The following is a 15,870-nucleotide window of genomic DNA, read 5'->3' on the forward strand; positions in this document are numbered from 1 at the left end:
TGATGTGTGACAGCTACAAAAACAATCCATTACTAGACATCGCATTTTCAAAATGTGGATAGAGGTGGTGAATCAGAACAAGAATTCAGTCCTACCTTGCAAGGCTATGAGACCAGCGCTGTGTACAAAGTGTCATGGTCCACAGCAGGTGGACCTATGCGGTGAATGGCATATGATCAAAGTCGACGTAATTTACACACTTGGATATATGCCTAATTTGTAATTGAGAGAGTAAATTACATGCTCATGCAAACTGAGTTTTGAAATCTGCCTGGTGGCAGACAATTTTTAGGGCAATGCTGCCTGCACTGGTTGCGCATGTCCAGGCTGACAGCACCTCTTAAAGACCACCAGCCCTCTCTATGACCACCTGTCAAGGGTTCGAGGTGTTGTGCGAAAGACGGACACCGATCCCCAAGCGTCACTTGAAACTTGATAATGAGGGTGATGTGCGTCGCATGACGAAAATACAAAAACGTTTAGTTAGAGGGCTCTAAAACCAATCTTTTTTTTTTCCGATTTCTTAATCAAATAATTCATTTTCATTAGTTATTTTGACTACAAATCAACCACATCAATCTAGGTTTCCCAAATAAGATGTTGTTCTTATTTACAGAAAAAGGTTATTTGTATGCACCAAGCCAGACGATGGAAAATGTAATATAACATTGTAGCAGGTGCAACCCTGGTGGTCATTCATCCCAGTCTCCTCCTTCAGCCCTAAATCTCTGTACCATTCAGTAAACAAGCCTGACTAGTGCAATTAGTAGATGCCATCTGTTTTGGCATCATTTTTCTATTTTTAATATATAATCCACCTCCTTTTTAATGTCTCTTTCAGAAAATCTGTGAAGTTTGAACAAGCAGCCTTCCCAAGATGTACCGAATATCTCAACTGATGTCAACACCAGTGGCAAGTAAATGTAGGAGAACTGCTACGCGCAATTATCTTTCGAACGATTAGACTTCTTTTAGCAATTTCCTTGCTTTGATTTTGCTGATACTCATACCATTAACCATCTGTCAGTAGCTTGTGCTTCTTAAATGCCAGTGTTCACTTTGGCAATGATTTTGACTTCATTTCTTTCCTGGAGAGAAATGTGGTATTTGTCTTTTTAGTGGGGGAAAAAGAAATCACTGGTTTTCTAGATGCTTGTGCATAAATGTGAAAGGAGATTGTTTATCAGCTACTATTAAGATGCAAAACTGTCTATAAAAAATACTGAATGATTTTGATAGCTACTTGCAGAAAATAAGGGCGTTGTTCAAACGGCAGTGGTTTCAAGCTTCTTCCTTCCTCTTGTCATTTTCTCCCCAAACCCTGCTTCTAACCCCACCTCACACACCTACAATTTACTCCTTACAAACCAACCAGCCCAATCTGAAAGTCTAAGCTCCTTGCTTTGTCTTAGATACTAACCGTCCACAACGGAATCAAGTTTCACCGAGCCTATTAGAAGTGTTCACACATGACTATATAAAATCGTGCTTTAGAGTGTAGAATATTAATTAGCTGCACTTTCCCCAGCTGAAATTAGGTGCTATGCCTTTGGTTAAAGTGGAGTGAATGGCTAAATGAATGGAAGGATGATTTATTTTTAATGAAGAATATTCACAGGCCTCATACGTTGGAAAATTATTAATATAAAACAAAACAAAACTTTATTTTTTTTCCTTCCCTAATGTCTTCTCCTCATTAGTTTACAATGGGAGTGCCTTAAAATGCGCTAATAAGAGACAATCTAAGCAAATGATTGAATTCCTCAAATTACTGAGTAAGGTAAAAAAAGCTAGCACACCGAGTAATTGATTTTGGTTTTCTACAGTTTCACACAAGGTACTTTCTTCCTCCTTTTCGTGATGAGTCAGTTTGATGTTAATGGTTTATTATTGCCCTCATCCTCCGGTAAGAAACCTCTAGAGGAATACGGAGTGAGAGGAGAAACAGATGACAGAAGCCCCTGGGTTATTTCTGGCTCGGCCCCGGTGACAAGTTGGGTTAGTCCTGATTTCACTGCATGGCCGCACCAGTTGGATTCCCTGCCGAGGCAGGAACTACTCACACCTTCTTTAAAGCTTCCATTATTTGCAGTCATGCGTGGTGGGGAGGTGTGATAAATTTGCACTTGTCTCCCGTTTGCTTCTGCAGGTTCTTCAGGCTCTGAGAGAAGATACACCGGAGAGCCGTCTCCCAGATGCCTTTTCCCAAGGTATTCCATGGGACTTTTCGCAAGCCACATCAATCACGGTTCTCTCCCTGTGTGTCTCATTTTCTTGTATTCCTGGTTTAAAAATGTTAGTTTTAGCTCCCATCCAGCTTTGGCGTGGGTATAAATCTTCAGTCCCATGCACACACAAAATGAAAACTTGCATAACCTAATAACGGAATGGTGGGGGGTGGGGCATGGCCGTGAGTGTGTAAGCCAAAGTGAATTGTTTGGGGAGTGAAGAAACTACCGAATACTGATTACTTTTTCCCGAACTAAGGTTCTCCTAAATATGCTTTGCTATCTCAATTTATAAGAGCAACAAAATCCCACACCAATGCACCAGCTGGCCGAATGCCATGTTCTACAAAAAAAAACATGTCGAGTCGACCGTTTTGTTCAAGTTCTTCCAAGAAGTCTCCTTTTCCTTCCTTTTTCCTCCCCTGTCTCTTCTCTCTGTCTTTTATTCCTTACGCAGGCCTCAGTTGATGTTTTCTCTAGCATTTTGTAAAATGTGCCAATAGTATAAAGGAATCATGCATTGGAGTTAGAGCCTGCCCTTGTTTGTAAATGCCAGGCCTCTCGCTACCGTCAAATGAGTCAGCGAAGCACGAACTAACAGCCATGTGGAATGAGCACTCGAGATAGGGGTTCGAATCCTAGTTTTATCACCTACTGGCTATTATAAAATATCCAAGTTATTTGTCCTTCTGCATCATGTATATATATACACGTATATATATATATACGTTATATATATATACATATATATACATTATATATATATACGTGTATATATGTCATATATATACATGTATATATATACATTATATATATATTATATACATATATTATATATGTATATATGTATATATACATTATATATATACGTGTATATATGTGTATATATATATGTATGTGTGTGTATATATGTATATATATATATACATATACATATACATTTTTTTTCCTACAGTACAATGATGATTACGTACAATACTTAGCTTTTGGGGAGGTTAGTGAAAAGTAGATAAAGCATTAACTATGAGCCAGGTCCACAGTACATTTTCAATAAGTAATATCCATTTAAAATAGTATTTTACTAACTTTAGTGCATGTATTAATTGCGGACAGGCTTCTACATTTAACACTTTACCAGAAATTCAGTAGAGCATGCGGCATGATGTTGCCTTTCAATCACACAGGCATGTGATTGTTTTTCAAACCTAAGACACATGGATATTTGCCCAGCTGAATATTAAGAGATTTCCCTGGATACCAAATCACAGACTGTATGGTCGTTTGGGTAGCTGACCAGGCGGGAAATTGGCCAAAGTCAAAAAGATCTCTCTGACTGCGTGTTCACCTTGTAACTCATATATATCTGATGGCTGCACAGTTGTAATTTATCTATTGCAGGGAAAGAGTAAGGATATGGCAATTGGAGGACTATTCAAAGGAAGGGGGTGGAGACTGTAAGCTTCCAAATAGCTTGTAATAATAAACTTATATAATAAGCACCCCAAATAAATAAGCTCATATAATAAGCACCCCAAATAGGCCAGTCTGCAATTTCTCCATCCAAGAAAATGGATTACTGTCAAGGGTGTAGTTGCATCCCATGGCGAGGAGACTGATGAGCCTATAATGTTTTCATCAAAATGTTTCAAACAGAACGAAGCGCTAAATGCCCTGTTGTCCAATGCTGTCACTAGCGAGGAGATGAAGCCCAGATTAAGAGTGACATTCTCAGGGTGGCTGAATGCATGCATGCACAGAGGTAGCCGTGAACGCAAAGAGCTGTTTTCCTTCATGGTGGTTAGAAATGTGGTTCCTATGGGCCTGGACATGGTGGGTGGAGGTGTAAACTACTTTCTTTCTTCCCTCTTTAGTTTTGCCTGTGATTTCCTGGATGGTGACAGTTCCTTTGAGGGCTGCTCTGCAGCTCTCTTGACGGGCTCCCATGTGACCTGTCGCCGAAGTCCCAGACTCCTCTCCAATGGCTACTATGTTTGGACAGAGGACCCTTTCCTCTGTGACAAAGATGGCAACATAACTCTGAGCCCACCCCAGGCCAGTGTTCTTTACAAGGAGAATTTAGTTAGGTAAGTAGTGGATAATACGTCAAAGAATCCAAAATCCAATCCATCCATTAATTATGCATTCATTCATTTGTTCATTCAGCAATGATTTACGAGAGCTCATTCCTGCTCCAGACCATGGAAGCGTAAAGACCGACAAGGGGCAGGGATAGCTGACGTGAAAATAAACCAAGGTGATCAAGTGATACGGGTGCCGGGGCGGAGGTCTGAATAGACTGCAGGGCAGGAGAAAAGGAAAGGAAGGCTATTTCACGCGGGGAAACCGGTTAAAACAAGATTCCTAGAGATAATGAAGATGGATTTGAGTCTGGAGAGAAGGAGGATCTCAGTTAAAATGAAAGTAGCAAAGGAGACTTCCAGGAGACCCTGTACAATTTGGGAAATGGCGGGTGGTTGGGCAGAGATATACCTCAGGGTGGAAGGAACACGAGAGAACACTGAGCAGACACGGGGGCTGAGCAGAGAACTTTCAAGTCCAGCTAAGGGGGTTGGGCTTTGTTCTGTAGGCAAAGAGGAACCATTGACAAATGACCGGATTATCCTTAGCACGGTGACACTGGTTACAATGTAGAGGACACGTTGCTGGCAGTGTGGATGTGTGAGTTGTCAAAATCCTTCAGAAATGTGAAACAAATTACATCACCATCGTGCCCAGTGGTTTCCCTCCGCTCCGATGTCAAAACCCAACTCCTTCACACAACATTCAAGTTTCTCCACTATTGTCACTTTCAAGGTTCTTCATTCATTCCCTCCTTATTTTTACCTCCCCAGCCTTATTTCCTAGCATGACTTAATATAAGACCTACCTGTTCCTCAATGAATAGACCAGATAGTCCTATGCAGTTCAGTGGTCTCCTCCCCCGGGAAGCCTCCCTTGACTCCCGATCAGCAATGCCTCCCCTGGTGCTCTCAGTGCAGCTTCTAGTTAGTTCCATCAGAGCACAAGCCCCCTACATAGCACTGGTAATGCAGAGAAGAGACCATAGAGCCAGCCTGCCTCAGTTTGCAGCCCAGTTGTGACACTTCCTGGATGATCTCAGCCAAGTTGCTTAGCCTTTTGTGCCTCAGTTTCCTGATCTGAAAAAATGGGGTCACAGCAGTACCTACCTCCCAAAGCTGTTCCAAGGATAATGTGAGTTATCATATGTAAACCACTGAGAAAGACCCCTGGTGCAGAAAAAGCTCTATGAAGGCATTAGCTTCGTCTGCCTTATCCTTGTCTTTCTCCTATAATGGGTTGTGAACTTTCTGTGCCCAAGGTTGGATCTTGTATCTCAGTATCTTAGATATTGATCCAGGCACCTGGAGCGCACAGAAGTTTAAGAAACTTCTGTGGGGTTAACAGAGGGAACAAATGAAATGAGCTTTGCAGATGTGTTCTATGGATCAAATCATTCTCACTAAATTCTCGGTGTTGAACCAGAGGGGGCTGCTTTTCATTATGTATCATGCTTTCATTTCTTTCCAGGATATTTAGAAAGAAAAAGAGAATCCGCCCTTCCTTTTCTAATCTCTTCAGCCTTGGTGCCTCTAAATCCTGGCAGCATGGAAATATCTTTGGTGATGTTGACTCTTCCCAAAGTGAGGACACCTGGTCGGAGGGGGTCGGGAGGCTGGACACGCACCATTGCAACGATATCGGTGAGTTTGAATCGCCTTTTCCACGGTGAAGTATCATTTGCAAATGGGCCACAGCAACCATGTGGTCCTGAGCCAAATGTAAAGTCCAGAGATGACCATCACTTCATAGAAAGAGTGGGCCAGGGGCGCCTGGGTGGCTCAGTCGGTTAAGTGTCTGACTTCGGCTCAGGTCATGATCTCGCAGTTCATGGGTTCAAGCCCCGCATCGGGTTCTGTGCTGACAGCTCAGAGCCTGGAGCCTGTTTCAGATTCTGTCTCCCTCTCTCTCTGACCCTTCCCTGTTCACTCTCTGTCTCTCTCTGTCTCAAAAATAAATAAAACGTTAAAAAAAAATAAAAAAAAAAACAACCCTGTCTTAAAAAAAAAAGAAAGAATGGGCCATATTTTAAAAAGTCACTTAAGGGCCACCTGGTGGCTCAGTGGTTGAGTGTCTGACTCTTGATTTCCGCTCAAGTCGCGGTCTCACGATTCGTGGGATCAAGCCCCATGTTGGTCTCTGTGCTTTCACCTTGGGATTCTCTCTCTCTGCCCTTCTGTCACTTGTGCACGCTCTTTCTCCCTCTCTCCCTCAAAATAATTATAAACTATAAAAAAAATAAAAAGCCCCACCCTTTGTATTAAACCATGAGCTCATGGTTTGTGAGTTTGAGCCCCACGCTGGGCTCTGTGCTGACAGCTCAGATCCTGGAGCCTGCTTCCGATTCTGTGTCTCCCTCTCTCTCTGCCCCTCCCCCGTTCATGCTCTGTCTCTCTCTGTCCCAAAAATAAATAAACGTTGAAAAAAAAAAAAACTTGAAAAATAAAAAAGAGCCAACAGGATTTGCTGATGTGGCGAGAGAGAAGTCAAACATGTTTATTCATAAGCTAAGTACTTTACATTTTGTCCTGTTTAAGTTTATGACCTTGTTTATATACATTACCTTGTTTAAGTATCCCCAAACCCTCACTTTTTATAATTATGGTGAAAGTGAGGTTTGGAGTTCAGTGACTTGCCCAAGTTAATTTTAAGTTTATAAAACAGCAGAACTGGAATCCAATGTGGGTCTGTCTGGTTCAAAAGCCTGGTCTTAGCTCTAGTTCTAGTAAGGGTTTTGCTTTTCTTTCCAACATAGACCTCTTAGCCCAGGCTCCAAGAGCAAGCAAGACGAGTCCTGTAATACAACAATGTAATAATAAAGGTAGAGTACTTACATGTCTTACATTTTTCTTAACCTGCTTCCTGGGCAGAAAACACAATGCTACATTAATTTTTATTTTTTTTTTAATTTTTTTTTTCAACATTTATTTATTTTTGGGACAGAGAGAGACACAGCATGAACGGGGGAGGGACAGAGAGAGAGGGAGACACAGAATCGGAAACAGGCCCCAGGCTCTGAGCCATCAGCCCAGAGCCTGACGCAGGGCTCGAACTCACGGACCGCGAGATCGTGACCTGGCTGAAGTCGGACGCTTAACTGACTGCGCCACCCAGGCGCCCCAATTTTTAAAAACCTTTTAAGTTGCAGTAATTATAGCTTCATGAGAAGTTGCAAAAAATAGTACAGAGAAGGTCTGCCTATACTTTATCCAGCTTCCCTCACTGGTTACGACTTACTCAACTATATACAGTCATTATCAAAACCAGGAAATGTATATTGCCACAATATGATTAAGGCTTTAAATGCGCTTGTGTGTGTGTGTGTGTGTGTGTGTGTGTGTGTGTATGGGTGTAATCCTGGGTTAGTTTCAAAACAGGGTGCTTGTGAAGTGAAGACACAATTCTTACACGAACACGAGATTAATTAAATTGAGGGTATCCCAGTTCTCACGATAACAAGGATGTATAAACAGCACAAAGAGAAGAGAAAGAGGCAGGGAGGTGGGGAATGAGCCTGGAAAGATAGACCAAAGATATATTTGGAGAACCTTCTGTGCCGTGTTGAGGAGTTTGGATTTTATCCTATTCAGTCAGGGGTATCTTAGAAGGCTCTTAAGCGGGGCAATGACACGATCAGATTTGAATTTTCAAAGATTACAATAACATGAAGTGACGATTCAATGAAGAAAACCAAGTGAGCACTCAGAGGCAATTAAAACCAATGGGCACCCTAAGGAACGTGGCTCTGGAAATAGAGAGGGAGGAGGAGATTTAAGGAATGTTCTTCAAGGCAGAATGGACAGGCTGGTGAATGAATGTAATGATGAGACATGGGAGGGAATCAAAGAAAGCCGGGGCGGGGGGAGGGGAGGGCGGCATGAAAAGTTCTGCCATCACAAAGGCCTGGAAGACAGTACTGTTGGAATGATGAGGAGGTTAATAAGGCTTTTTGAGCTGGATGGGCCGGGATTCAAGTCCTGACGCCATCTTTTCCCACCTCAGTGTTCTCGGGCAAGTTAAAAATCCCCATGACCTCCATTTCTTCATATACAAAAGAGAAAAAATAGTAGCACATGGAATTTTTGTGAGGATGAAATGCATGAGTTCATGAAAGGTACATATTAGGCACGGGGGCTGGCGTTCTGCACAGGACATATTAGTCGTAAAAGGGAAGAAAGAAAGAAAGAAAGAAAGAAAGAAAGAAAGAAAGAAAGAAAGAAAGAAAGAAAGAAAGAAAGAAAAGCGAGGCAATGAATTCTATTTCATATGAGCTGAATTTGAGTTACCAATGGGAAGTGGAAAGATGGCCAGGGGAGGTTTGGAAATGTAACAAAGGAGTTCCAGAGCAAGGAAGGGCCTAGAGATATTGCTTTGGAAGCCAATATGAAAAGTAGTGGAGGTCTCTGGAATAAAGGGATCTACCTACGGAAAACATGAATGAGCAGAAAGGGGAGTTAGAAAGGAACTGAGGAGGTTGAACAGAAACTCCAGTTATAATTTTCCCTACCGTAATCAGTGCCATGGGCCAGCCAGCCATCCCAACCAATCTGTGTTATGTAGATCCCGTCTCCAGTGTCGGTGAGGGTATATTACAATGTGTGCGTGTGTGTTAGACCCGTCCACGTTGACAAGGATATGGAGAAAAGGAAACCCTTGTGCACTGTTGGTGGGAATGCAAATGAGTCTAGCCACTACGGAAAACAATGAGGAGGTTTCACAAAAAAATTAAAAATAGAGCTACCATATGATCCAGCAATCCCACGTCTAGGCATGGACTCAAGAGAAATTGGAAATCTCAAAGAGATATTCTCACTCCCTTCTTCCCTGCAGCATTATTTACAGGAGTCAAGATATAGAAACAACCCAGTGTCCATCCATGGTGAATGGGTAAAGAAAATATGGTATATACGTACAAGGGACTATTACTCAGCATCATGAAAAAAGGAAATCCTACATTTACAGCAACTTGGAGAGAATATTATTCTCCTCCCTATTTTATGGAGAGGGAAACTAAGGCAGACTGGGTCCTTTCCCTAGGGGCACACAACTAGGAAATAGTGTCACCTGGATTCCAACCCAAGAGTCTTGAGCATAGGTCACTATGCTATATGGGGAAAATTTCTCAGGCAGGGAACCGAAGAGCACGATGTCATCAAAGAGGAGAATATGGCTAATGGTGTTCAGCTTACTAAAGGAGTCAATTCAAGAGTCCTGTAGCTTTAAGGTCTCCGATAAACAAGAGACGTATGGAATCTTTAATCGGAAGGCAACATAGAGGTTATCTTGCCTACTCCTGGCATCCCTGGCAGATGCCTACACGTCCCTGGCACAAATGCCTACAGTAATAAAGAGCACGAATTGCCTTTTAATTGAGATATAATTCACATGTCATAAAATCTCCCATTTTAATGTGTACAATTCAGTGTTTCTTCAAATGATATGCACAAGGCAGTTTGTCCAACCATGACCGCTTTTTAGAATTTTGATTTAAAAAAAAAAAGAATTTTGATTTTAATTCCAGTATAGTCAACATGCAGTGCTAAGTCAGTTTCAGGTGCAGAATATAGTGATTCACAATTATATACATTAGTCAGTGCTCATCATAAGCGACTTAATCCCCTTCACCTGTTCCACCCATCCCCCACCCCCATCCCTCCACCTCCCCTCTGGGGACTATCTGTGCTCTATAGTTATGAGTCTGTTTCTTGGCTTTTCTCTTTTGTTGTTGCTGTTGTTCACTTATTTTGTTTCTTAAATTCCACATGTGAGTGAAATCATATGGTATGTATCTGTCTTTCTCTTACTGACTTACTTTGCTTGGCATTATACTCTCCGGATCCGTCCATGTTGTTGCAAATGGCAAGGTTTCATTCTTTGTTACGGCTGAGCAATATCCCATTGTATAATACGTATCACATCTTCCGTATCCATCATGTATCGATGAACACTTGGGCTGCTTCCCTGTCTTGGCTACTGTAAATAATGCTGCAATAAACATAGAGGCGCATGAATCCTTTCGAAGTAATGTTTTCATATTCTTTGGGTAAAGACAGAGGGCAGTTCTATTTTTACTTTTTTGAGGAACCTCCCTATTATTTTCCACCGTGACTGAACCGGGCAACCAGGATCAGTTTCTAATTCGGGAACATTTTCATCAACCCAAAGACAAACCCCACACTCCTTACCAGCCACTCCCTATTCCTGTGCCCCCTCCCCAACCGCAGCCCCTGACAACCTTAAGTCCACTTTCTGTCTCCTTGAATTTCCCCATTTGGGACTGCTGTGACTTTTTAAGCCTGCCTCTTCCTCCCACTGGTAATACCGTTGTGGCAGTGGGTTGCCCACGTTGACCTATCATGTGCTGTTTGAAAGTTTCCATCCCTCGGTTCGAGGCTGGCTTTCTGGAGTACACGGGGCAAGTCTCTTCTTGGTTCTAAAGCAACATTTCCCGAAGTGTGTGGCCGGGGGGACAGACACGTCTGGGACGCAGAGGTCACGAACCCTGAATCCCACAGTGACGGAGCATCTCCGACACCTTTTCCGATTCCCTCAGTCCTTCTAACACAACCCAGGAGAAAGTCTCAGTTTAAAATCTTGGCGGCTTTAAGGTTCCAAACTCTGGCTACTCTTGTTTTCACAAAGTTCTTTTAACAAAGAACAGGCTCAGAGCTTTGTGGTACAACAATATTTAGGGCAAATTAAAGAAGCTCTCATTTTCATTGTAGTCCATTTTAAGTTGCTTTCTCTGTGTGGCCTGTAAGTGATTGATGTCAAGTTTCCCTTAAAGTAAGGGGTTTAACAAAACAATTTAGAGAAAATATAAAAAATGGCTAAGAGTGAGCAGGCTCCAGGATACGACAAAAATCGGGACAATGATGCTTGGAGGCTGGAAGTTTGGGAATCGCTGTTCCGAAGGCAGTGTTCCGCATATTTGGAAATTAACATCTAGCTTTCCTGTAGTTGCCTCCTGGAAATATGTCCAAACAATCGGAAAGCAATCGGACCACAGCGGCACTGCATGAGGATGAGATATCTTGCTAAAATCCTCATGGTTTCCAAATATCTTCTAAATATAACAAATCAAGCCACCCCCCTCCAACATCAGTAATTAGGCAACGGAGGGCTCACAGGACTTTGAAATCCCTCATCTCTGCTGTCAAATGTAATCAAATCTTCCCCAGACTTCTGGTTTTCCGGATTTACCCAAGGCCCCGTGACTTTTATCAGCAATTTATTTTTCTCTGCCAACGTCGCCTCATTAGAAGACTCAAGAAAAATTCAAAATTAAATTGTTCTGCCGTCTTCTCTCCGGGGCCACGGATGCAATCAAAACTTACTTCCCCTAACTTGCTCGTCCCTCGTTTTTCAGACTAACAAGGGTTTTCATTGGTTGCCTATTTTATCCTTAGCTCACCCCTTCTGCAGCTGTGTCTAGACCACCTTCCTCATCAGTCGCAATTCATTTTTTTAGCCGTGGCATTTAGCAGCTTCCCAGACCCCGAGGCTGCAGTTTGGGAGACATTCCCAGAGGCTGTGAGTCACACGGAAAGAAGATAAAGCTTTCGGGCAGGGAGGACTGATCAGGACTGCCCGCTCCGCTTCTGCCGGTCCAAGGAAAGAAAGGCAAGGCAAGACAACCACGGGCAGGGCTTCCCAGCTTGAGGTCTGTGATTTTTTTCCAGAGCGCATGCCTCTCCTATAAATATCTTTGATGACAACATCTGTACGTGGCTTTGTGTTTCCCTCCACGGCAAACAATAATGCCCATTTTACATGCAAACGTAGGGAAATATGCTTGGAAGAAACAGACCCTTTGAAAACAGAAGGAAGCCGGGGGCGCCTGGGTGGCTCCTTCAGTTCAGCGTTTGGCTTCGGCTCAGGTCACCATGTCCCCGTTTGGGAGTTCGAGCCCCGCGTCGGGCTCTGTGCTGACAGCTCAGAGCCTGGAGCCTGCTTCGGATTCTGTCTCTCTCTCTCTCTCTCTCTCTCTCTCTCTCTCTCGGCCCCTCCCCTGCTCATGCTCCGTCTCTCTCTTTCTCTCTCAAAAATAAATAAACATTAAAAAAATTAAAAATTAAAAAAACACAGAAGAAAGCTACATTGAATTTAAATAAATCAGGAGAAACTAAATGAGTATCTTCAAATGTAATCTAAAAACTATTTGCTGAAGCTGGAGCTGCATTAGAAGCCTCTCATTTATTGTTAAGGGTGGAGACAAAAATTAAATGTCAGTTAGGGAAAGTGTACATTGGGGGCAAACCCTGTCTTTCCACAGCTGAAAATGCCTTGATCATTCTTTCATGCTAAGGTTTTATCTTTTGTAGCTTCCTCTCTTTAATGCCATCTCTTCTTCCAGAAAATTCTGTGCCATATTCTAGTATTCCTCATGGGCACATTTTTAGTTCCTCCGGCTCCCGGTGCAAAGCTATAAGTTCAACAAGGCAGGCTTGGGCAACAAACAGCACAGGAACATTTTTCCTTTTCTCACATCTCTCCCATCTATATCTCTGCGGATTTGTGTTAAGCGTCACTCTTGAAGGAATAATCAGCCATGAAAGTTCTCAGCTCTTTCTCACGCCCGCGTGAATTTGACCGGATAGGCTTCTCTCTCTCTCTCTTCTTTAACGGCCTTCTTGAGATATGACTGATACACAAAGAATTGTACGTATCTAATGTGTAAATTGGATGAGTTCAAACAGACGCAAATACCCCAATCAAGGCGATAGGAATATCCAACAACTCCAGAGTTTCCCTGCGTCCGGGTGTATGTGTCCGGGTGTGTGTTCGCTTGTGTGTAGTAAGAACAATCAGCCTGAGATTTACCCTCCCGGCGAATGTTGCAGGGCACAACACAGTTGTGAAGGATTTAGCGGATGCCTAGAACCTGTTCATCTAGCGTAATTGAGACTCTACACTCGCTGCACGGCAATCCCCTTACCACCCCTGCCCCCGCCCCCCAGGCCCTGGAAACCAGCATTGTGTCAGCCTCTGTGGCTGACAATCTTAGGTGCCTTTATGTCCGTGGACTCAGGCACGGTTTGTCCTGCTGTGACTGACTGATTTCACTTGGCACAGCGTCCCCCAGGTTTATCCATGGCGTCGCAAATGGCAGGGCCTTCTTGATTCGCTCATCTGTTGATGGTTGGGTCGTTTGGGTAGGCTGTTGAGAACGGTGCCGCGGTGCTCATGACCCACGGCCTCCTCTGCGCACGGTCATTGCCGGATGATCCACACGTCTCACTCGGCCGTTTCCTTTCTCTATGGCAACCGGCAAGGATGCTTCCGCAGACTGCCTCGTCAAGCGGCCACAGGTCGTGGGTGGGATCGTGGGAGGGAGACTGCAAGGCTGGCAGAAACTCCCCGGTCCCAAAGCACCCGCTCATTGGCTCAGTATCCAGGCCGCGTGGGAGGGCAGCGCCACTCACGGAGGGAGTCAGCCCATCAGCCCGGGGTTGGAGGCCGCTCTCCTACTGCCTCAGATCGGGCCGTAGCCTCCACGAAGATGAGCCGTGACCCCCTGTCTCTATGGTTACCATGGCCCTGTGACAGTGGCCCGAGTTCTTACAGCGCCTTCACGGCCGACTTCACGTGTCTCAACCTCCCTGCCTCCCACCGGAACTCTCTGTTTATTAACACATCTTAGCGAGTGCTAACAAACACACTAAGTGTCATTGCTGGTGACGGGGGCTGGGACAGGTGCAGCGACCTTTTTTCTCCTGGGGCTTTCGGTCTAGTAAGGGAGGCAGATATTAAACAAAAACCGCACAAATTACGTATCATATAGTATGTGTTTACGTAAGAATTACAAAATCATCAGTTATGATTTGCCCTAAGAAGGTGGAGCGTGGGGCGTTTTGACAAGAGTAAGGGCAATCAGGAAGATACAGAAAATGCAGGAAAATGCAGATGTTCTCCGCTCCTAAGTGCTTACCAGAGTTGCTGAGAGAGCACTAATGATCGAGACTCCTACACTTGGGTCTGCTCCCCCCGTGACGGGGTTTCACAGCCTCAGCATTACTGACACTCGGGACTGGACAGTCCTTCATCGCAAGGCCCGTCCTGTGCATTACAGGACGTGAACAGCATCCCTGGGCTCTATTCACTAGCTGCCAATTGCAATCCTCCCCACCCCCACGAGTGCCAGCCAAAAACATCTTTAGACATCGCCAATTGTCCCCGGGGGATAAACCTCCTCCGGTGAAGAAGGACCTGTTATAGGAGGACCCACGTGTCTCTTGGGCTCCTGGAATGGGGCTGGGAGTCTCTCACTGCCGAGCGAGCACTTGAACCCCCAACAGTCCTCGCGTTAGACTCCTGCTCCAGATCGCCCACAGCATAAACCTTAGCCCCTGAGTGGGACCCATGAGGCCCTTCATGACCTGGCAGCCTAGCCAGAATCACCTGCCGGAAGTGCCCACACCCACGTCCAGCCTCATAAGAGAACTTGCTCCTTTGGGAACCACGCTGCTGTGTTCTCGCACGAGTTCTTTCTTCTCCTCTTCCCTTCCTCATCCTCATCCTCTTCCTCTCTCCCCTCCTCCCTCCCTCCTTATTCTGTCTCTGACCTTCCGTCTTCTTGCTGTCTCTCTGGAAGAACTCCTCATCAAGTTTCCGCTTTCATTCCATCTCATGTGTGAAGCCTGCCTGAATCGCCCCTGACGGACTCAGACACTCCTTCCTAGACTCTCCCCGGATGCCTTCCGCCTGCCCTTCGTTGTAGCAATGACCCCACTGCCTCCGAATTGTTGGCATATATGTCTGTCCCTCTCCAGACCACAGCCTCTTTGAACGCAAAAAAGAAATTTAAGGTGTTTATTACATTTTAACCAACATTTCCAGGTATTTTACAGAGGGAGAGTTTCCCTCCCGACACTTACCATAGCCATTTTCTCTCTTCCCCACCAGAACAGAAGGCACATGAGGGCAAAGGCATCATCTCCACCATTGGAAGCTAGCAGCTGGGACAGTTCTTGGTACATAACCACATCCAGTAAATGCTGAATGAATGAACGAACGAATGAATGAATGAATGAATGAATGAAAAACAGAAGGAGTTGGTGTGATACAGATGAGAGGCTCATAGACCCACCACGCACTCTCCAATCCCACCTCTACAACCCCCAACTCCCTTGGGGACTGTGGGTGAGATGGTCTATCTTCTGTACATGAGTCTGAGGCTACTCTCTCATGATTACTTGCAAGGCCACCTGGATTTTTAAAAAATGTTTATTTATTTTGAGAGTGAGCAAGCAGGGGAAGGGCAGAGAGAGAGAGAAGGGGAGAGAGAGAGAATCCCAAGCAGGGAACTCTTGAGCTGAAATCGGAGTCAGACACTTAACCCACTGAGCCACCCAGGTGGCCGGAGGCCGCCTGGATTTTACCAGACACCGAAAACGCATATTACTTTATCTAAATGAATGTGCCACATAAGTGTGTGTGCAGCACCACAGTCACCCAGAGCCGCTCCGTCACTGCACTGCCCGCCACATAAACTCCAAATGCCTCCGGGGGGAAGTCAGGGCCTCCAGTGACCTGTGCTCAGTCTAGCTTCCCAGCATCACGT

General features: G+C 44.5%; 1 protein-coding gene across 6 annotated transcripts in view; it reads left to right on the plus strand.

The window, feature by feature from the left end:
- Positions 1–15,870, plus strand: part of TMEM71 (transmembrane protein 71) — a 37,931-nt gene that overhangs the window by 11,545 nt on the left and 10,516 nt on the right. For 4 of the 6 annotated variants that reach the window (XM_086694953.1, XM_086694954.1, XM_025922679.2 and 1 more), the window contains 4 exons: positions 842–923; positions 2,150–2,210; positions 4,100–4,312; positions 5,778–5,950. In XM_086694953.1, coding sequence (XP_086551079.1) covers positions 878–923; positions 2,150–2,210; positions 4,100–4,312; positions 5,778–5,950 — 493 coding nt within the window. In that variant the 5' untranslated portion in view covers positions 842–877. The remainder of the gene's footprint in view (positions 1–841; positions 924–2,149; positions 2,211–4,099; positions 4,313–5,777; positions 5,951–15,870) is intronic. The other 2 variants (XM_086694956.1, XM_086694955.1) reach the window with 1 other exon arrangement.

This window comes from Puma concolor, chromosome F2, assembly GCF_028749965.1.
Source record: "Puma concolor isolate L17-30 chromosome F2, mPumCon1.1.hap2, whole genome shotgun sequence".
NCBI classification, from domain to species: Eukaryota; Metazoa; Chordata; class Mammalia; order Carnivora; family Felidae; genus Puma; species Puma concolor.